General features: G+C 44.7%; 1 protein-coding gene across 1 annotated transcript; it reads left to right on the plus strand.

The window, feature by feature from the left end:
• The first annotated feature begins 942 nt into the window (after positions 1-942).
• On the plus strand, positions 943-7525 carry LOC125548063 (ankyrin-1-like). The gene is made up of 12 exons (XM_048711754.1): positions 943-1142; positions 1254-1307; positions 1996-2175; positions 2277-2408; positions 2549-2688; positions 3100-3186; positions 3326-3454; positions 4540-4692; positions 5913-6014; positions 6642-6809; positions 6888-6967; positions 7267-7525. Exons 1-12 carry the CDS (start codon positions 1091-1093, stop codon positions 7313-7315), a joined length of 1326 nt encoding a protein of 441 aa, XP_048567711.1. The 5' UTR covers positions 943-1090; the 3' UTR covers positions 7316-7525.
• Positions 7526-21824: the final 14299 nt, after the last annotated feature.

Below are 21824 nucleotides of genomic sequence, written 5' to 3' on the forward strand. Positions count from 1 at the left end.
CACCTTTTCTTAACTAAGCAACAGCCTCCTCTGCGGGGCAACACCTCTGAGGCTAATTATTGGCTATGCCCTAACAAGCTTCAGTAATAAAAGCTGTCAAAAAAGGTATTGTAGGTAAGGAAGAAGGTTATCTATGGCCTCTAAATTGAGTTTGCGAGTGGGTGCTGGAAAGGTGTTGTTCACTACCTCTTTTTTAACTCCAATTTGGGTAGAGTCGAAGCGAAACTCTTTAGTCCAGCTTTATATAATGTTTGCTAGAGGCTACGGATGACCTTCTGCTTTTTCTTTAATATATTTGTTTGGAGATATTTTTTAATCTTGTTTGTGTGGAATGCAACAGCATGAACTAGTTTCCCATTCAGGGATGTGTTTCTTTTCTTTGATAATGCCATACCCTCGTGAAAAGAAAAATCAATAGAAACAGGTCAGCATGTCAAACGTTGAGTGAGTCAAACAGGCTGGACGTTGGAGCGGCACCATTTTTTCTGCTGCACATCACTCCCCAACGGCCCAGCGTGCGTGACTTGTAGCACTGGATCACTCCCTATTTTTTCGGTTGTACATCGCTCCCCACCGTGTGTGCTTTTGCAACGCTAGATCACGGCCGTTGTTTCAAAATTCAAGGGTCGGGATTCGCTCGAGGTTCCCAGCGGTGCGTGAGCAGCTGGCTGGCGCCTACGGTTCGTCCCCGCCATCTGCGTGGGAGGGGCAGGTCGAAGCGGCAGCCTTTTCGCGCACACGTGTCTACCGCTGATTGGCGCGCTATGACGTGGGCGCCCCGCCGCACCAGCGTGACACGTCCTGATCTCCACCCGCCGTGAACCCACTCACTGACATGATTCTCTTGCGCTTGTGTGTCCCGCGGTCATTGCGGGTGGGTCCGAAAACTCCGAGTCAGATGGGTTTACTCCCGAGCGACGAGTTCCGGGTGCACCGGGTCTACGCACGCGCAGGGGCAAGACACGGAGAGAGCACGCGCAGTGCACCAGCTCAGGCTGAAAACCCCAGCTCCCCGGCGCCGCACCGCAGAGTTCTCCGGCGTCGCCCACCTCCACCCCGCGAGCACGCGCGAAACCGGCGGGACTGGGCCATGGCGGCGGCTCCGTTCGTCTACTGCGCCCCCTCCGACGGCGGCCGCACCGGTACGACCCCCCTCCCCCCCCTTCGGTTTGCTCCCGCGATCATCCCTTCCTCTCTGCCTCGCTCTGCGGCTGCATTCCTGACCGAGATCATGCGTGCGCGCGTGTGTGCAGATGAGAACGCTCTCCTGATGGCGGCACTCCACGGCAACCTCGGCCGCCTCAAAGGTAGCACTTTCTCCTCCTCCCCGCCTCAATCCCTCGCATGCTCCTGTCCGTGCATTTTCCTCATTTCTTCCGTTCAAGTCTACTCATGCCATGCGCGTGCTGTGTCTGTGGGGTCGGAGGTTGTTCGGACATGCTGCATTGCTGAGGCGCCTAACCATCCGCCACCGCTTGTTCGGAAAATAGTATGCTTATCGGATTCTATTTTCTGCGTTGCTACGGGTGTCTTGATTTGTCAGATGCTATGCTATGTATTGCTTGTTTTATTGCATTTACCATTTAGGAACATCGGCGTTGGATCAGTAGCGATGACCAAACAATTTTATTGTCTAGTAATTACAAGATTTCATACTTAGTCTCCCTCCTGAAATCCGGATGAGCATTCCGGTTAAAACAAAATTCAGAGGAGCAGTGTTTTTATCTTAACAAATCAGGGTGTAAATCTTGCATCTTTTGATGATGGGACACGACTCTGTTTACAAACCAAATTTGCAGTATAGTCAAGTACTCCAAATTGACATGTCGTCAAGAGTTTCACTGCATAACTGTGTCCATGAATGCATTAAATCGGTTCCTTTGGCCTCTGAGGTTCTTATGCATTGCATACATGTTTCCTTTTTTTCTTTCGGTTTTCAATTCTGTTGATTTGGCTGTCTATTTATGTAATGTGATATTGTTTCTGTGAGGAAAGATATTGTAAACAGTCTTACTCGGGGGCGTGGTGGTCCATCGGTGATTTTTTCTTTCAACAAAGATGGAGTTGGTGTGTTGCATGGTGCGGCATGCGGAGGCCATCTGGAGGTTTGCAAGTATTTGGTGGAGGAGCTTGGGGGAGATGTGAATGCTCCTGGAATTGGAAGCGTAGCTCTAGGTCTTTCTCTATTTCTTTCCCCATTTTTTAAATCGGTGTCTGCCATGCCAATGTTTTCCAGTAGGCGATCGAGATTGTGTTGATATGTGCTTTTCTTACAGGTGCAACTCCGTTTATGATGTCAGCTCAGTCTGGTGATGTTCCCACTGTCAAGTATTTCCTTGATCATGGTGGTGATCTAATGAAAGCAGATGACAAGGGACGCACAATTCTCCACCATGCTGTCTCGGCAGGTTCTCCCCTTGATACGCGCATACATACATGATTTCTCCAAGATGGTCGTTTTACTAGTAGATGTTATTTACTCTACTACACTTGGTTTGTTCATTGTTATGGCAAAACATGACTTATGGAATCATCTCGTTCACTACAGGATGCTGCAAGGTAACAGAGTTCCTCCTTTCAAAAGGGGTGCCAGTTGACATAGACTGTGGCCGTGGACCACCACTCTTCATGGCTGCTACAAATGAGCAGGATAAGACACTGAAGATTTTACTGGACCACCACGCAAATGTATATATAGCCTCCTCTATTTCTTAATTCTGTTGATTCAGAGTTAATTTGGACAGATAATTGTTAGTTTGCCAACTAGTTAGAAGACGTGGGCAAACATGTTTTGTCCTGGGTGTGTTTTGGTTGCTTGGAGTAACACATACTTAGATATCACAAAGATGTTTCTAGGTTTATGAAATTCAGTAGAGATCTTGAAGTGTGATTGATTGATGGAGCTACCCATTTCAATCCTCGAACCAAACAAGCTTGTTTGGTGAGGATTAGGATTGGATTGTTCACTTACATTTTATCCCTCGAAAAACCACCAAACACACCAGTAAATTATATGATGACATGCTTTTTTATTAGGAACTCTTGACTTTATCATGCCACCTGTGTTTCTTAATACAAAACACAATACTCTGCTTTCAGCCTAACATCATTATCAGCGGTGCCACTACTCCCCTGCTGAGTGCTCTTATTTACCGTTCATTGAAGTGCATGAAGCTACTCATTAAGGTGAGTATTCTCTTGATTATTAATCATACCTATGTGTTGATTTTCCCTACTCTACCTTTATGTCATCGCTGCCATGCTTATATGCTGATGTGCATTGAGATAACACTGTGAACATTCTATTGCATAATCCTCTTTACAGGCTGGTGCAGATGTTAATTGCAAGGCTTCCACTATGACACTTTTGGTGTTTGCTACAATGCAAGGAGGTTATACCAACTTCATTAAGTTTCTGTTGAAGGCTGGAGCTGATCCTAATATTCCCGATGATGTATGTTTCGTACATTTTCTGTATATTTTGCTGTTCTGGTATGCAGAATTTCACTATATACTATCAAATCTTCTGGTGATGCTATTATTCAAAGAAGCCATTTAGCAGTGAGTTTAGGTTGCTTTGTGCCGTTGACTAGGTGGGAAATTGACGCTTGTGCTTAGTAAAGTTGTGTTGACCTTTCATTCTAACAGTCTTTATCATTAAAAAAGACCTATGTGGGCGACTTAGATATCACCTCACGGGAATCGAACTCTCGTGGTAGGGTGACCTCACTCCACATCCACCATTGGGATATAGCCCAATTCTCAACGGTCTATATCAATAGACTTATTATTTTCTGTTGATCATCAATTGTTGATTTCCTATTGAAGAAACATTCCTACTTTTTTGGTTTGTAGCGGCAGTATGGAAGTATCTACTGTAACTGTGAGTATGTAGCGGCATTATGGGAATATATAAGACCACCTAGGTAGCAGTAATACGTATTCCTTTTTTATATAGAAATATCAAGGTATTTCAAAAATATGCACTTTTGTGATGTCTGAGTCTTGTGGTCTCACTAAAAACTCTTCTGGTGTCTGAGTCTCAAGGCAGTTTGAATTGCTTAGCAATTTTATAATGATTTTCGGGTAAATCCTTGTTGAAACATTTGATAAAAATATTACATAGATCCTGGTTCCTTCCCACAATGTTAAAATTTTCTGCATCGAGAGTACATTACAGAATGTTCACGTTCCTTTGCGATATATGTATTCTAAACAGTTGATGAGATACTGAGATATCAGTATGTACCATTACGGGTAGCAGCATTTCTCCAATGACTCATGCGATACAAACTGAAATAAATTCACCTCTTTAGCTTAATTATGTGGTTTTTCATCCCAATTGTTGGAATTCTCTCCTTGTTGAAATATTTGATAATTACAGTGACCCTGGTTCTTTCTGACAATATTATAATTATTTACATCGATTCTAAGTTATGATTGATCAGGTTCTTATGTTATTATCGCTATGGTTTCCTTTTTTATTGATGTCTTAAATATTCGAAATAACTGACATTTCGTTTTTCTTTTGTTGCCCAGTTGGGTAGGTTACCAATAGAGCTTGCTGCATTACGAGATTGCAAGGAAGAGGTTGAAATGTTGCTTCCTTTGACTACGCCAATTCCAACTGTCCGAAACTGGAGTATTGAGGGGGTAATTTCCCATGTGAAAAATGAAGATAAAAAACCAATGGTATGTTATTTTGATATTTTCTGTTCTTATGTCGTTTCCATATTGAATATTGCTTGAAAACTAAGCCATCCTTTTGTTCTTCAGTTCTGAAATCTGTCCGTTCAGTATTATTGTAAGCTCGGGTTACTATGTAGACAACACCACATTATGGGGTTTTCTTAGGATAAACCACCAACCGTAATTTGGAAGGGTAATGGTTGTAATGAATAGAAAATGCTAACCAAATTCTGTTTTTCTGTTGGATAATTGGTAGAAATGACTAAGGAAAATAGTACTGCTGCTTCCAATGTTCAAAAGTACAAACACCTTACACCTGATAAGATCAACTCTGACGATAAGGCAATTGGTGTACTCTTTGTGAAATGATAGTTGCATATAGATTGTATGACAGTCCCAGTTCAAGTAACTGCCATTAACTTATCATTATGCAGAGCGCTGAAGCAAATCTTGAAATACTGTAGATTAGTTAGTGTTGTCTGGTACAGGAATATTGAATGTTGCTCATAGTCATGGATCTCATAGCGTGGTTGTGAAGTACACCAGCATCATGTACAGGCTGTGCTACTTGTTACTTGTTAGTATAGTAGTAATAATGTCTCATGAACAATATATTTTAATTAAGTACCACACATGTTCTAAAATTATGTTGCACTTGCAAGCACATACGCAGTGTTTTCCCCTTGGTTATTTTCGTGAAAGATAAAACACCTTGATCTCTGCTTATGTCCCCATGTTTCCTATTGCCTGCCATCTACTTTGCGCTGCAGGCCCCCCACTTGGTGTTTTCATAGATTGTAACATTGTTCTAACTTTTCCCCACAAAAGAAAGACATTGTTCTAGCTTTAGCGACATCATTTAGTGGTAAAGAAAAGGATAACGGTGCTCTAGTACTAGTCGCATACTTCTTTTGAAGAAGACACAGGAGGCTTATGTTCCTCCATTTTCGGTGCATTTTCTATACCTATAATTGCAGAGGAGTCCTTTTAAGACCTTGACTCTGTGCTTCCGACCAGTAACAAATTTCTCCATTTGATGTGGCATTTGCCGTATGCATGCAGCATAATTATGTGAAAGAGCTTGCCACCTAGATGCTAAGCTATGTAGAGTGTTGAACACAAGGTTGCTGATTTTCTTTTTTGTGATGGAAATTATCATAGTAGATGATGATTACTTCTATAATTCAAATATCCATTTCATGTTTATTTTACTTATTGTCTAGGAGCAACGGCACCGTGAAAGAAGACAACGTTTGCTCAAGTCACAGGCTGATACAGCATTCAAGCTGAAGGAGTATAAGATGGCATCAGAGTGTTATGGTCTGGTAAATCTCTTGCACTTAATCTATGATGGTTTAGAAGATAATTTTTGTGTGTTAACGGGGATCTAGTTGGAGAGCATTTATTTTTTCCATCTAGGTTTCTTATTATCTAACCTTACAATATCTGACCATTTTTAATGTAAAATATGTGCTTTGATTGTCGAAAAACAGTGTAATTGACAATGAATAGTAGGACTGGCACACGACGTATTGCTTATTAATTTACCATGTATGATTTCACGTTGTTTGTCACTGACTGAAACTGATCTTCACTCTCATTTTTTGGGACTGATCTTCACTGACAGAGATTAATATGCATACTACTAAGCAAATTTGACTTCACTTAAGAAACTTATATTGGCATCATCTGCGCATGTTAGAAAAAAGAGAGTAATTCCATGAGAAGTTCTTTTCCTCCTCGGCTAATGTGAATCTTTGATATGTTTGTCTACTGCCTCTGTTAATGTGTGTGGTGTGCCATCAAATGGTTAGTTTAACTGTACCCAAACTGATCATACGTAGGTACACGTAAATTGAACAAGCCAATCAATCTAGTTAGAGAATGTGTTCCACCTCCATCTGCAGTATTAAGTTGAGAATAATATTTGGATGACCAACTTTTGACCGTAGGCAATAGATCATGGAGAGAGTGCAACACTGTATGCAAACAGGAGTGTTTGTAAACTGCTCATGGGTGATGGTGAAGGTGCTTTATCAGATGCTCTCAGGTGCAGAATGCTGCGGCCTGATTGGGCAAAAGCTTGCTACCGTCAAGCTGCAGCTCATATGCTACTCAAGGTTCCTCTAGCTTGCCAGTGTGTCCACTGATGACTTACTCCATAGTTGATACTGATCTTTGATTTGCTCTGCGCCCAGGAGTATAAGCAAGCCTGTGATGCTCTCTTGGATGCACAAAACCTGGATCCTGGGAATGCTGAGATTGAACGTGAACTACGGTAACCTACTCCTTTATGCTCGTCTCTTTTGAGTGCCTCCAAATGCTGCTACGGTTTAGGTTGGCAAAGTACGTTTACAGTGATGAGAAGCAGTTGCATACTTGACTATTTCACGTCAAACACCATTAATGCACACCCCTGAAGAATTTTTTTTGTTTCTTATGCGCCACTTGTGTCTAAGTAACCTGTAGGGCTGGACCTACTATGAGGAATGATGTGGTTATCTATTGAGTTGCATATTGAGGCACTACTGTTAGCTAGAGCTGACATTTCCATTCCAACTGGTTGAAATCTTGCAGGAAGGCTAGGGAACTCATGAAGAATCCTCCTGCCGAAGGTGAGCAGTGAGGCGCGGGCGTGCGCAGGCTGGAACATGTTCCACCACCTTTCACTAAAGTAGAGCTATAGCAGGAACTTCTGATCCTTGTGTTGTGCTACGAAATTCACGCGGAAAAACTCGTGACTGCAGACTGCTAAAACACAACTTTGTATGAAATTATATCGTCTTGCCCGTGGATTGTACTTGCCGTATGCAATTTATGTTGTTTTGGGTGCGTACTTTTTGCTTTTTCAACTATTGAGCAAATGGATTAAATGCAACATCAACATGGGCTAGTTTAAAACGGCGCACCCTTTCGTTTAGAAAAAAATTATATTAATTCGCGCTCTGCTCTCCATGTTGCTCCCAATCGCCTTTGCTGCTGGATGCGGCTGTGGCGAGGCCTGCGGCTCAAGGTGGCTGAAAGGAGGCGTTGGTGATACTGAATGGAGCGGCTGGGGTGGCGCCTTTTGTTGTTGTTGTTGTTGTTGTTGGGATGGAGGACCTTGAGTCTTGATTGTTCCACTACAGCAGTCTGCTCAGCAAGATCGCTGGGTACAGGTTGCACGTATAAAGTTAGGGATTTCAGAGAACCTTTGCCTGGATTCCTCCTCACCCATAGATTTTTGCCTGGATACTCCCTCACCCATAAATTTCAGAGAACCTTAGCCTGGATTCTCCCTCACCCATACATGCAACATGAGCTGCTAGTACACGAGCAACATTATTACAAGCCCTTGGGCAACAGCCTACGTAAACCGAATCAAAGTACACATTCAGCAAATGTTGGACTTCCTGAAAAATAAATCCACGTGTCGCCAAATCATGCGCATTGTTCACTGTAACATGTTTAAGCACTAGGCAATCTGTCTGTGATGATGTGCCACAAGCCTAGTCTCATAGTTCGCAAATTGCCTTCATGAACGCCAAGGTCTCCGCTTGCAGAGCATATTGCCGCTTCTACACCTTCATCTTCATTTCCAATCATAAACCCCGAGCCTCCCATTGAAGTGCCTATATCAACATTAATTTTAAGAAATGGTGGAGGAGGAGTCCACCTTTTCTGTTCTTTCTGAGCTGCGGGACTAGGCTTGGGTCAGCAGATCAAATAGCAGACTGTACCGGCTCCTGACGCTATGTTAGTCCCTGGGAGTGGAGAGGGTCACACAGAGAGCAGAGTGCGCCATCATGAACTAGTCCATGTTTTGTTATGCATTCAATCAATTTGCTCAATGATTGAAAATGCAAAAGCACTCATCCAAAATAAAAGTAATTGCATACGGCAAGTACAATCAACAGGCAAGACGAGAAAATTTCATACAAAGTCTCGTTGTAGCAGTCCGCAGTTTCGCATGAACTTCAAATGAAGACACAAGGATTAGAAGTTCCTGCTAGCTCCACTTCAGTGAAAAGTAGAACATGTTCCAGCCTGCGCCTGCCCGCGCCTCACTGCTCACCTTCGCCTGAAGGATTCTTCATGAGTTCCCTAGTCTTCCTGCAAGAAATTCAGCCCGATTGAATGGAAATATCCGCGCTAACAATAGTCCCTCAATATGCAACTCAGTGGCTACATTGTTCCTCTTTCTAGGGCTGACATAGTCACTAATGGCAGTCCTACACGTTACTGAACCACAAGTGCCGCATAAGAAAAAGTTCTTCAGAGTCATGTGCAATGGCATTCTACGTGTATAGTCAAGTATGCAACTGCTTCAGGTCACCATAAAGTAATTTGCTAGCCTAAACCTGTACTTGCATTTGGAAGACATGGAAAAGAGATAGGCAAAGAGAGAAGGTTACCGTAGTTCACCCTCAATTTCAGCATTTCCAGGATCCAGATCTTATGCATCCAAGAAAGCATTACAAGCTTGTTCATACTCCTGGGTGCATGACAAATCAAGGAATGTGACCAGAATGTAAGATTAATATGTACCCCCTCTGTAAACTAATATAAGAGCGTTTAGAGCAACTTCAAGGGGGCGACCCTTTTCATCCGCAGGCGTTCGTTTGGATCGCCGCGGACAAAAACGCCGGCCCAACGCGCCGACTCAAACCCAAATCTCGTCCGCCTGGCGTCCACGCCGACCCATTTCTGGCCCAAAATTGCGCTTGAAATGCACCAGCACGGACGCGAAGCGAACGCGCCACGCGTCTCCTCGGCGTTCGCCGCGGCCCCACTTGTAAGCCACCCAACTACCGCGCCGTCGTCTTATTTATGACGACCACCGACAGCGGGCCCACTAGTCAGCCAGTGGAAGCGTCCTTTTTTAACCCCACGCATGCGCGCGGGGGGGGGGGGGGGGGGGGGGGGAGGGGGGCTCATCCGCTTCCGTCCACATCTGGCCCCCCACCACTCCCTTTGCTTCCTCGCCGGCGACAAGCAAAACCCTAGCCATGGGGCTCTTCGGCAGCAGCAAGGGCAAGGGCGCCGGTGCATCATCTTCTCGTGCCCCCTCTCCCCCTTCCTCCTTCGACACCGGCATGTGATCACTCAGGACGGCAGCGCCTGCACACCCTGGTGCACCAAGCTCGGTGGCACTGGGAGTTCAGGCAACCGCTGCCCTACCAAGATGTCACGCTGCCACACCACCGGCACCTAGATCCGGATCGGGTGTCGGTGCCGGCAGTGCCACAGTCACAGCGGGCGCACGACGAGGAGGTGCGCAGGCGCCGGGCGCAGCTCATGCCAGCGCAACGACGCATGCCAAAGTACGCCGCGGACTTCCCCAACTGGGAGGCCTGGTTTGCCCTCGAACAGGAGGAGCAACGGCGGCGAGGCGTGCTGCACCACCATGCCAACCCCGTGCCTCCCCCCGTCATCAAGCCTGAGAAGGAGGAAGCCGAGGCGGTGTACCAGGAGGCACTAGCGGAGGCCTTCACCATCTCCATCGAATTGGAGAAGCAGAAGGCCGAAGCAGCAACAGCTGAGGAGGTCGCGTTCGAGGCGGAGATGACGGAGGCCATGGCCCTCTCCGTTGCAGGCGACTGCGTGGTGCTGCCATCTCCGCCACCGCTCACCCTGACGGCGCCTGCTCCTGAGTCGGCCGAGAGGTACGCCTGGACCGGCCAGGTGCAGGAGTTCGTCAACGCCCCCTCCCCCGCCCCATTTGGCTTGGTGCCATGCCAGAGCAGGAGGCCATGTACCTCCAACATTGCGGCAGCGCCGACTGGCGGGGGAGCGCGCCCGCGCGGAGCAGCTCATGCAGAGGGAGCGGGAGGCGGAGGAGGAGGAGCGCGCCCGCGCCACTGCATTGCCTCAATCGCAGCCGCAGCAGACGCCGGAGGAGGCAGCCCTGGCGGCCCACCAAGATGCCTTTGGTTGGGCCGGCCCGTCTCCCGTCTTCATCGACCTCACCGGAGACGATGACGATGACGACAAGTTCAAGGGCAAGGGCAGTCCAGGGCTGCGAGGCCGGCCAGTTTTTTTATGTTTTAATTAATGTTTAATTAAGTTTAAGTGGATTTTGGCCGGCAGTTGACCGGCCAGTTATTATAAATTAAACTTTATTTTCTGTGCCATATGTTTTTTTCTTCACACGCAAATTTGCGTCCGCCTCCCATTGGGCGGTCAAGTCAACCCATATAGAAAAGCGGACACGGACGTCCATATGGCCGACCCAAACGGACGAAAAACGGACAAAGTCCGCGTCCGTTTGGATCGCCCCGCTGGAGTTGCTCTTAGATCACTAAAATAGTGATCTAAACGCGAGTAGGGCGTTTTGGAGCTCGGCCTCCATGGAGGCCGGATTTTTTGAAAAATTCAAAATTCACACTTTTCAGTTTCAAAAAAATCTAAAAAAATTATACAAGTAAACAAGGATGTTATGAGTATGTATGTAAAATTTGAGGATGAAATACCCTAAAATGCGATCTGTGCAAAAAAGACAAATTCATGGACTTTGAGAATGAATAGTGCATCTACTAAAAAGGCTCAGATTTGTTCTTTTTGTGTAGCACTCATTTTAAAGTGTTTCGTCCTGAAAATTTACACACATATGCTTTATGTCTCTAAGTATGTGTGTATTTTTTTTCAAAATTTTTGAAACGTGAAAATTTGAATTTTGATTAAGTCAAACTCGGGCTCCATGGAGCCCGAGCTCTAAAGAGCATTTTGGTCTAAACACTCTTATATTAATTTACAAAGGAAGTAAATAGTGAACACACTCGCAAGCTAGACTCACCTTGAGTAGCATGTGAGCTGCACCTAGATGACAGCAAGCTTTTGCCCAATGAGGTCGCAGCACTGCACCTTTGAGCATCTGACAAAGCACCTTTACCATCACCCATGAGCAGTTTACAAAGACTCCTGTTGCAATACAGTGTTGCACACTCTTCATGACATATTGCCTATGGTCAACATGAGAGGTCATGAAAATATTATTTTCAACTTAAATCACCATACACAGGAGTTTTATTCAACGCTTATTTATGGACAAGTAGAAAACCGTGTAAAAACTTTACTACTAAGTAATACTGCAGAATGGAGTTATGGAACACATTCTCTTACTAGACTGATTGGCTTGTTCAATTTACATTTACGGTCAATTTGAATATGTAGTTAACAATCCTAAGTAGACATCATCACATCAGACGTAGACAGTGGGCAACCATCAAAATTTCATATTAACTGAGAAGAAAAAAAAGTTTTCATGGATTTTGGAGATGTAAGAAGTCAAACAAAGAATGTCAAATATGTTTCTCAAGTGAAGTCAAATTGACTTAATATGCATGATCCACGTCGGTTAAGATTAGTCCAAATGAGTGACCAATCAAGTCAAGTACATAGATGGCATACTAACAAGTTATCTCTAGATCGCTACCTACCATATACATGTGACCCATTATTGGTTATGCCATGTCCATAATGATATGAATCGAGAACCAGACAAACATTGTTTTTATTCATTAATTGCCGCGCCCTAAATGGGCACCCAAGAGAAAATTCTCTCATTCTACCACATAATTATTAAGATGCGTGAATTTCAGCACATTCTTAAAGTAAGGTTGCTTCAAATTATATTAATCTAGATGGGTCTAGCTCAGATCTAGCTATAATTTTAGTCGGTCTTCAGTCAGATATATTCATGGCCGCATACACAACACTAGATTTAAAATACATGGAGCTCGTGGAATCATTGTCCCCCGGTTACACGTTTCTTTTCTGGATCACCAGATAATATATATATTTCTGTTTTTGTGCCATTCACAGCTCACATGTTACATTGAAAAAAACTGTTTGATATCCGAAGTGGTTAAATAATGTAAAGTACCACATAGAGTATATAGTAAGAAACCTAGTTAGTTAGAAAAGAAACTGATTTTAATTCAGTTCCCATTGACAGCAAAAACTTACTCATCTAACCATCGTAGCATAAGTGGAAGAGGTTTACCGTATCATAGAACTGTGATGCAATCTTATACTCCTGCTCGAATGCCGCATCAGCTAGTAACTTCAAGAATTTTTTTCTTCTTTGATGGTCCCTTAGCTCCTGGACATTTACATAATGAAACAGGAATTAAATCTTCGAATTGCGGAAATAATCATCATTCACTGTGATGATTTCTTCAAATGCCGTCAGGCTATTTTCTCAAACAAGTATGCTATTATAGACCATCCTTTTCTTTATCACGGATTGTTGTCGTGAAAGTCAGAACAATGTTACAATCTACCAAACACCAGGTGTGGCCTGCAGTGCACAGTAGATGGTAGGCAACATGAAACATGAGCACAGATCTGCTGGAATTTAGTCTATTTTAGGCAGCCCAATAACTATTTCAGAAATTCCTAATAAATCCTAGAGGCCCACTTAGCCCATTTGTGCAAGGCAAGGGATACTACTAAAGTTTAGTCCCACATTGCTAGTTTAGTGGAAGTTGGACCTCCTTATAAGGGAGGTTCTTTCCCCACTTGTACGAGCATGAGAACAAGACGGATATCCACGCGCGCTCCTCCTCCGCCGCACGCCGTGCCGCGGGTTGCGGGAATGAGCCGAGCCGATATCTAAATTTTTGCCACGCACTACGGGTATACGAAAGGTCTCTTGCGCCTATAAAAGGGAGGTCGCTCCTCCCAGAGAGACGCACCAGAACCTCTTCCTCCTCTCGCCACAAGTTCCTGAGCACCGCGCTACTGCTACGATCTTCCCCATCCCGGCTTGTGGCGTGCACCGCAGGTCGGGACAGTAGGCCTCCGAAACCGCACCTTTTAAGTCTTGTACGGGAGAAGGGTGATAAGATTTTTGGGGAGCGCTCAGCGCAACTACTGGCTGCTTCATCACGGACGATCCGGTCGTTGACGACTACTTCCCTGACGTCCACGATCTCCTTGACGACATGCCAGGCGAGGACACCGACCCCAAGTCCAGCACTTCCACTGCTGCTGTCCCGTACGTGTTCTTGCTCTTTCTGTTAGATGTCATGACACAGTTCTTTGCTCTACTTTCCGTCCTACATGTGTTAGGTTCTACTTCATATATGCAACTTCATCTAGTGTCTATTCTAGATGTGTTTAGTTCAAGTTCATATATGCAGATGCTCTTTACCTTCTCTCTGTCCGAACGCATGACTTGTTTTATCTCTACTATATTAGTCATGCTTTATCTAGTATTTCTGTTAATAAAATCATTCGGTAAATTGCTCATATTTCCAACAATCCAAAAACCTTATTATAGGCAATTTACCTCGAGTGGTTTTGCTGCTTCCATGAGACCTCCTATGTTTGAGGGTATCCACTATAAGAGGTGGCGCGTGAGAGCAGTCTTATGGTTTCAAACCATGAGTTGCTATGACGCCACTCTCGGCAAACCCGAAGGAGAGCTTGATGCTCAACAGGCACAAGCTTTTCAGAAAATGGATACTCTGTTTAAGGCTGCTCTCTTGAGTGTTCTTGATGAGAACATAGTTGATGCTTATGCGTCAATTGATAATGGAAAAGATATGTGGGATGCACTCGAGGCCAAGTTTGGGGTCTCGGATGCTGGCACTGAGCTGTACATCATGGAGCAATTCTATGATTACAGGATGACTGAAGAGCGCTCCGTGGTTGAGCAAGCTCATGAGATACAGTCATTTGCTAGAGAACTTGAGCACTTCAGTTGTATGCTACCGGACAAGTTTGTTGCCGGAGGTATCATCACTAAGCTTCCTCCTTCATGGAGGAACTTTGCTACCTTGCTGAAGCATAAGAGGCAGGAGTTTTCCGTCCCGGATCTCATTGGCACTCTTGATGTGGAAGAAAAGGCGAGAGCAAAGGACACACGTGCTCGATGTATTGAGGGAGGATCTAGTGCCAATGTGGTACAGAAGCAGAACTTCCAGACCCACAAGTTCAAGAACAAGGGCAAGTTTGATGGAAAAGAAAAGTTTGATGGGAAGAACAAGGCTGTGCAACACACGAACTTCAAGAAGAAGAATGGCAAGAAGAAAGGTGCTTGTCATGTGTGTGGGGATCCTGATCATTGGGCTCCTAGTTGCCCTAATCGCTATGACAAGCGTCATCCTGGGAAAGGCGGCAAGACCGCTAATGTTGTCATTGGAGACACTGACATGAAGGATGTTGGGTATGGTATATTTCCCACTATTCTTTCAGTATGTCATTCTCCTGACTGGTTGATTGACACGGGTGCTAATGTGCATGTATGCGGTGATATTTCCATGTTTTCGTCTTATCAAACCGCAGGGACTTCAACCGTGCTGATGGGCAACGGTTCAAGTGCTTCTGTTCGTGGTGTTGGCACGGTCGATCTGAAGTTTACTTCGGGGAAGAGCGTGCGGCTGAAGAACGTGCATTATGTCCCCTCCGTCAATAAAAATCTTGTTAGCGGATCTCTTCTGTGTAGAGATGGCTACAAGCTTGTCTTTGAGTCGAATAAATTTGTAATATCCAAGTATGGAACCTTTGTTGGTAAAGGCTATGAGTCAGGAGGCTTGTTTCGTTTATCCTTATCAGACGTTTGCAAGAAAGTTATTAATCATATTTGCAACAATAGTGAATCCAATGTGTGGCATTCACGTCTTTGTCATGTTAACTTTGGTTGCATGTCGCGACTAGCGAAGTTGAACTTAATCCCTAGTTTCACCACCGTCAAGGGATCTAAGTGTCAAGTGAGTGTGCAAGCTAAGCAACCTCGTAAGTCTCACACGACTGCGGAAATAAGAAATCTTGCACCACTAGAGCTCATACATTCAGATCTATGTGAAATGAATGGTGTGTTGACAAAAGGTGGAAAGAAATATTTCATGACGTTAATTGATGACTCCACTAGATACTGCCGTGTGTATCTTCTGAAATCTAAGGATGAGGCTTTGAACTTTTTCAAGATCTATAAAGCTGAAGTGGAAAACCAACTTGATCGAAAAATCAAGAGGCTTAGGTCCGACCGTGGTGGAGAGTATTTTTCCAATGAATTTGATGCTTTTTGTGTGGAACATGGTATAATCCATGAGAGGACGCCTCCCTATTCACCTCAGTCAAATGGGTGGCCGAAAGAAAGAACCGTACTCTAACAGATTTGGTTAACGCCATGTTAGACACTTCGGGTCTCTCCAAGGCATGGTGGGGGGAGGCGATATTGACTGCATGTCATGTCCTAAACCGAGTTCCCACAAAGAACAAAGAGATAACTCCATTTGAGGAATGGGAGAAGAAAAGGTTAAAACTCTCTTATCTACGAACATGGGGTTGTTTGGCGAAAGTCAATGTTCCAATTTCAAAGAAGCGGAAGCTTGGACCAAAGACTGTGGATTGTGTTTTCCTGGGATATGCTTTTCATAGCATTGGCTATAGATTCTTGGTTGTAAAATCTGAGGTACCTGACATACATGTCGGTACGATCATGGAGTCGAATGATGCGACTTTCTTTGAAGACATCTTTCCCATGAAGGATATGGCTACCTCATCTAATCAGGAGATGCCTAGTTCATCGAATCAGGAACCAGTTACAATTACCGAACCTGCCATTTCGATGGAACACTTTGAAAGTCCTGTGGAGGAGAACAATGAAGTTCCTACTAGGAGCAAGAGACAGAGGACTGCAAAATCTTTTGGTGATGATTTTCTTGTGTATCTCATAGATGACACTCCCAGTTCTATTTCAGAGGCCTATGCATCTGAAGATGGTGACTACTGGAAGGAAGGGGTTCGTAGTGAGATGGATTCCATCTTGGCGAATGAAACCTGGGAGATAACTGATCGTCCTTATGGGTGCAAACCTATAGGATGCAAATGGGTATTCAAGAAGAAGCTTAGGCCTGATGGTACTATTGAAAAGTACAAGGCTCGGCTCGTGGCTAAGGGTTATACCAAAAAGGAAGGTGAAGACTTCTTTGATACTTACTCACCTGTGGCTCGACTGACCACTATTCGAGTTCTACTTTCACTAGCTGCCTTGCATGGTCTTATCGTTCATCAAATGGATGTTAAGACTGCTTTCCTAAATGGAGAGTTGGACGAGGAAATTTATATGGAACAACCAGATGGGTTTGTACTAGATGATCAGGAAGGGAAAGTGTGCAAGTTGCTGAAGTCTTTGTACGGACTTGAGCAAGCACCCAAACAGTGGCATGAGAAGTTTGAAAGAACTTTAACAGCTGCAGGCTTTGTTGTGAACGAAGCTGACAAATGTGTGTACTATCGCCATGGTGGGGGCGAGGGAGTTATCCTGTGCTTGTATGTTGATGACATACTGATTTTCGGAACAAATCTGAATGTTATTAAGGAGGTCAAGGATTTCCTATCTCGTTGTTTTGAGATGAAGGATTTAGGAGTGGCTGATGTCATTCTGAACATCAAGTTGTTGAGAGACGATGATGGTGAGATTACATTGCTTCAATCTCACTATGTGGAAAAGATCTTGAGTCGCTTTGGCTATAGTGACTGCAAGCCCTCTCCAACACCATATGATGCGAGTGTGTTACTTCGAAAGAATCGAAGAATTGCTAGAGACCAATTGAAGTATTCTCAGATTATTGGCTCGCTTATGTACTTAGCTAGTGCTACAAGACCTGACATCTCTTTTGCTGTTAGCAAACTGAGTCGGTTTGTCTCAAAACCAGGAGATGTGCATTGGAAAGCTCTAGAGAGACTTTTGCGTTATTTGAAAGGCACTGCAAATTATGGAATTCACTACACCGGGCATCCAAAGGTGCTTGAATTGTATAGTGACTCAAACTGGATCTCAGATGCTGATGAGATAAAGGCCACGAGCGGTTATGTATTCGCTCATGGAGGTGGCGCTGTTTCTTGGAAGTCTTGCAAGCAGACCATCTTAACGAGGTCAACAATGGAAGCAGAACTCACAACACTAGATACAGCTACGGTTGAAGCAGATTGGCTTCGCCGGCTCTTGAATGACTTGCCGGTTGTTGAGAAACCTGTACCGGGTGTCCTTATGAACTGCGACAATCAAACTGTGATCACGAAAGTGAGCAGATCAAAGGATAACATGAAGTCATCAAGACACGTTCAGAGAAGGTTAAAGTCTGTCAGGAAAATGAAAAACTCCGGAGTTATTGCGTTGGATTATATCCAAACGTCTAAAAATCTGGCAGATCCTTTTACCAAGGGTCTATCACGTAATGTGATAGATAATGCATCGAGGGAGATGGGTATGAGACCCACAATATGAGTTGTTCACAGTGGTAACCTATTCTTTGTGATCGGAGATCCTGTGAATTAGATGTGGAAGACAAGCTGTTGGTCAACTGAGAGGAGAGTATCCTTACTATTCACAATACCACTCCATGAAGATGCAATACTCTCCTAATCTGCATGGCAGGTTGATGTATATTTTAATGTGTTCTAAGTGGCTTATTTAAGCAGAGATGTTATCCTGCAGAACATCTTTTGAAGAACACACCTATATGAGTCTGATTGTCAAACGTCGCAATCTATGAGAGTAGGGTTCTCTCTAGTAAACTCATGAAAGGTCACGGAGTATGACACATAAGCTCCACCCGCGGGGAAGACCCACGGTAGCCACGTGTCGGTCAAGGCTTTATGTGAAGCTAGATTCACAGAAAACTTGCAGTTCAAGGCCCAGTCCACTGTTCAAGTTGCTTACTAGTGTAGCATAGAGTTCTAGGTGGAAGTTCAACTTCACAGTCTCCACTGCAGTACCGGTATATAAAGCAGTGTTTTGGAACCAAAGGCAAATTTCGGTGTGCCTCTGGGATCTGGTGGGGGATTGCTGGAATTTAGTCTATTTTGGACAGCCCAATAACTATTTCAGAAATTCCTAATAAATCCTAGAGGCCCACTTAACCCATTTGTGCAAGGCAAGGGATACTACTACAGTTTAGTCCCACATTGCTAGTTTAGTGGGAGTTGGGCCTTCTTATAAGGGAGGTTCTTTCCCCACTTGTACGAGCATGAGAACAAGAGGGATATCCACACGCGCTCCTCCTCCGCCGCCCGCCTCGCCACGCCACGCCTCGTCATGACACGCCGCGGGTTGTGGGAATGAGCCGAGCCAATATCTAAATTTTTGCCACGCACTACGGGTATACTAAAGGTCACACGGAAGCTGAAAAGATTTTTGCGAAAGTGGAGTCCGAATGCGGACGGTGCAGCCCTTCGGCTGCTGGCTGTTCGCTTCGTCTCTGTCTCTTCGTTTCGCCTCCCGTCGTTGTCTTCTCACCTCCTTCTCTTGCGCCTATGAAAGGGAGGTCGCTCCTCCTAGAGAGACGCACCAGAACCTCTTCCTCCTCTCGCCACAAGTTCCTGAGCACTGCGCTGCTGCTATGATCTTCCCCATCCCGGCTTGCGGCGTGCACCGCAGGTCGGGACAGTAGGCCTCCGAAACCGCACCTTTTAAGTCTTGTACGGGAGAAGGGTGATAAGGTTTTTGGGGAGCGCTCAGCGTGACTACTGGCTGCTTCATCACGGACGATCCGGTCGCCGACGACTACTTCCCCGACGACGACTTCTTCCCCAACGTCCACGATCTCCTCGACGACATGGCAGGCGAGGACACCGACCCCAAGTCCAGCACTTCCACTGCTGCTGTCCCGTACGTGTTCTTGCTCTTTCTGTTAGATGTCATGACACAGTTCTTTGCTCTACTTTCCGTCCTACATGTGTTAGGTTCTACTTCATATATGCAACGTCATCTAGTGTCTGTTCTAGATGTGTTTAGTTCAAGTTCATATATGCAGATGCTCTTTACCTTCTCTCTGTCCGAACACATGACTTGTTTTATCTCTACTATATTAGTCATGCTTTATCTAGTATTTCTGTTAATAAAATCATTCGGTAAATTGCTCATATTTCCAACAAGATCAAGGTGTTCCTTCTTTCACAGAAACAACCAAGGAGAACATATTGCATATGTGCTAGCCAGTTAGGTACTCCATCCGTCCGGAATTACTTGTCACAAATATAAATGTATCTAGATGTATTTTTAGTTCTAGATACATCCATTTCTATGACAAGTAATTTGAAACAGAGGGAGTACATAATGGGCTAAAGGGCTCGGACATATACATGATAGATAGCATTTGCCCACACCTCAAGAGAAAGGACTGCGACATAATTTATAGCTAGTATGCCACTGAAATAAAACATAATTGTTCATGTGACATTGTTACTAGATACTAATGAATAACACACCCTGCACATGATGTTGTGTACTCCCTCCATTCCAGAATATAAGGTGTATCTAATTCCGTGCAAGTCAAACTTGTGTGTGTGTTTGACCAAGATTATAGAATGAAATATCGACATCTACAATACAAAATAAGTAAAATATGAAAATACTTCTCATGATGGATCTAATGATACAAATTTGGTACCGTAGATATTGATATATTTTTTCCTAAAAACTTCAAACATGCATACGTTTGACTTTTGAAACAACTAATACACCTTATATTTTGAAAAGGAGTATTTTCTAACCATGTTATGGATCAATAAGACCATAACTATGAGCCATATCTAAGCATTCCCGTATCAGGGAGCATCCAACTATTCTCTACACAACATATGCTTATGATAGCTAACAGAATTAAGACTTGCCTAAAATTTACATGCAAATATCATTGTGCAAAGGGCACTGCAATTATCCTATTTTAAGAGTCGATCTTATCAGGTGTCAGGTGTTTGCACTTTTGAAGCTTGGAAGCAGAAGAACTCTTTTACTTTATGATTTTCACCTAGTTTGGATATCATTTTTTATTCATTGCAATCTAGGGTTTGTTTATATAATGTTCCATTAAACTATAGTTGATAGTGCGTACCACACATGGTTCATGATGTATATTCACTCTCAGTATGATCATATTACCCTTCTAATTAAATTATAGTTAGGTTTTCTAGGCTAGTCAGGAGTAAAAAAGCTATCTTTATGGTCCCAAGTTGGGAGTGTTAGATGTGTATAGTCCACTTTTTGTATATCCTCATTGTATAAGGGGTTTCTTGCACTTTAACACACATGTATATGTATTGACCTTTGACCCTCAGTGAAACCAGTTGCTGATTATCCAACATGGTATCAGATGCTAGGCTAGCCCCTTCCTCCTGCGCGATGCAACTCCGTGCGCCTCGTTACTAGCCTGCTTGTCTCCGGCTGTCCGGCCGCTGCATCTCCGGCCCGGCTCTGCTGCTTCTCCAGCAGGACGCCTTCCCGTCCGGCTCCTCCTGCCTACCGCCGCCGCCGTCTTGTCCGGCAGCCGCCTCGTCCGGCAGCCGCCCAGTTCGGCCTGCCTTGTCCGGCCGCTGCCCCGTTTCGGCCCCGCCTCAGTTTGGCACTACCGAGGCTCGCTGCTTCTGGCCCGTAGCCCAGGCTCTTGATCCAGATCGGGTTGGACGCCCGTCCCTCTCGATCCTGCCTCGCGCGTGAGCGAGAGCGCTCCTGCTTGCTTCTCTCGATCCAGATCGGGTCTCTGCGTCAGTTGACTTCAAAAAAGAAAGAGAGAGCTCGTCATGTCTTCTTCAGGCTATGTCGATGTTCCTCGATGTTCGGTGATCTTTGATGGCACCAACTACGCTGAGTCCCTCTCGATCCTGCCTCGCACGTGAGCGAGAGCGCTCCTGCTCGCTTCTCTCGATCCAGATCGGGTCTCTGCGTCAGTTGACTCAAAAAAGAAAGAGAGAGAGAGAGCTCGCATGTCTTCTTCAGGCTATGTCGCTGTTCCTCAGTGTTCGGTGATCTTTGATGGCACCAACTACGCTGAGTTTGTGGGCTTCATGCGCATCCATATGCGTGGTCTTCTTCTGTGGGGTGTTCTCTTTGGCGAGGTCCCATGTCCGCCATGCCCTATTGCGCCAGTGGCCCCAACCCCACCGGTGTCGCCGGTACTTGCTGTTGATGCTTCTCATGCTGACCGGGATGCAGCCAAGGCTCTCGATGATGCTGCAGTTGATGCTTATGACCAGCAGGTATTAGCTTATTCAGATGCTCTTTCTATGTACCGCAATGATATGTCTGCTTACACTCAATGGTGCAATGATGATGCTCGTGCTGTTGTTGTTCTCACTGCGAGTGTCCTCCCTTAATTTGCTTCAAAGTTCATGGGACTTGGCATAGTTGCAGCGATGTGATCTTA

This window comes from Triticum urartu, chromosome 3 (genome assembly GCF_003073215.2).
Source record: "Triticum urartu cultivar G1812 chromosome 3, Tu2.1, whole genome shotgun sequence".
NCBI lineage: Eukaryota > Viridiplantae > Streptophyta > Magnoliopsida > Poales > Poaceae > Triticum > Triticum urartu.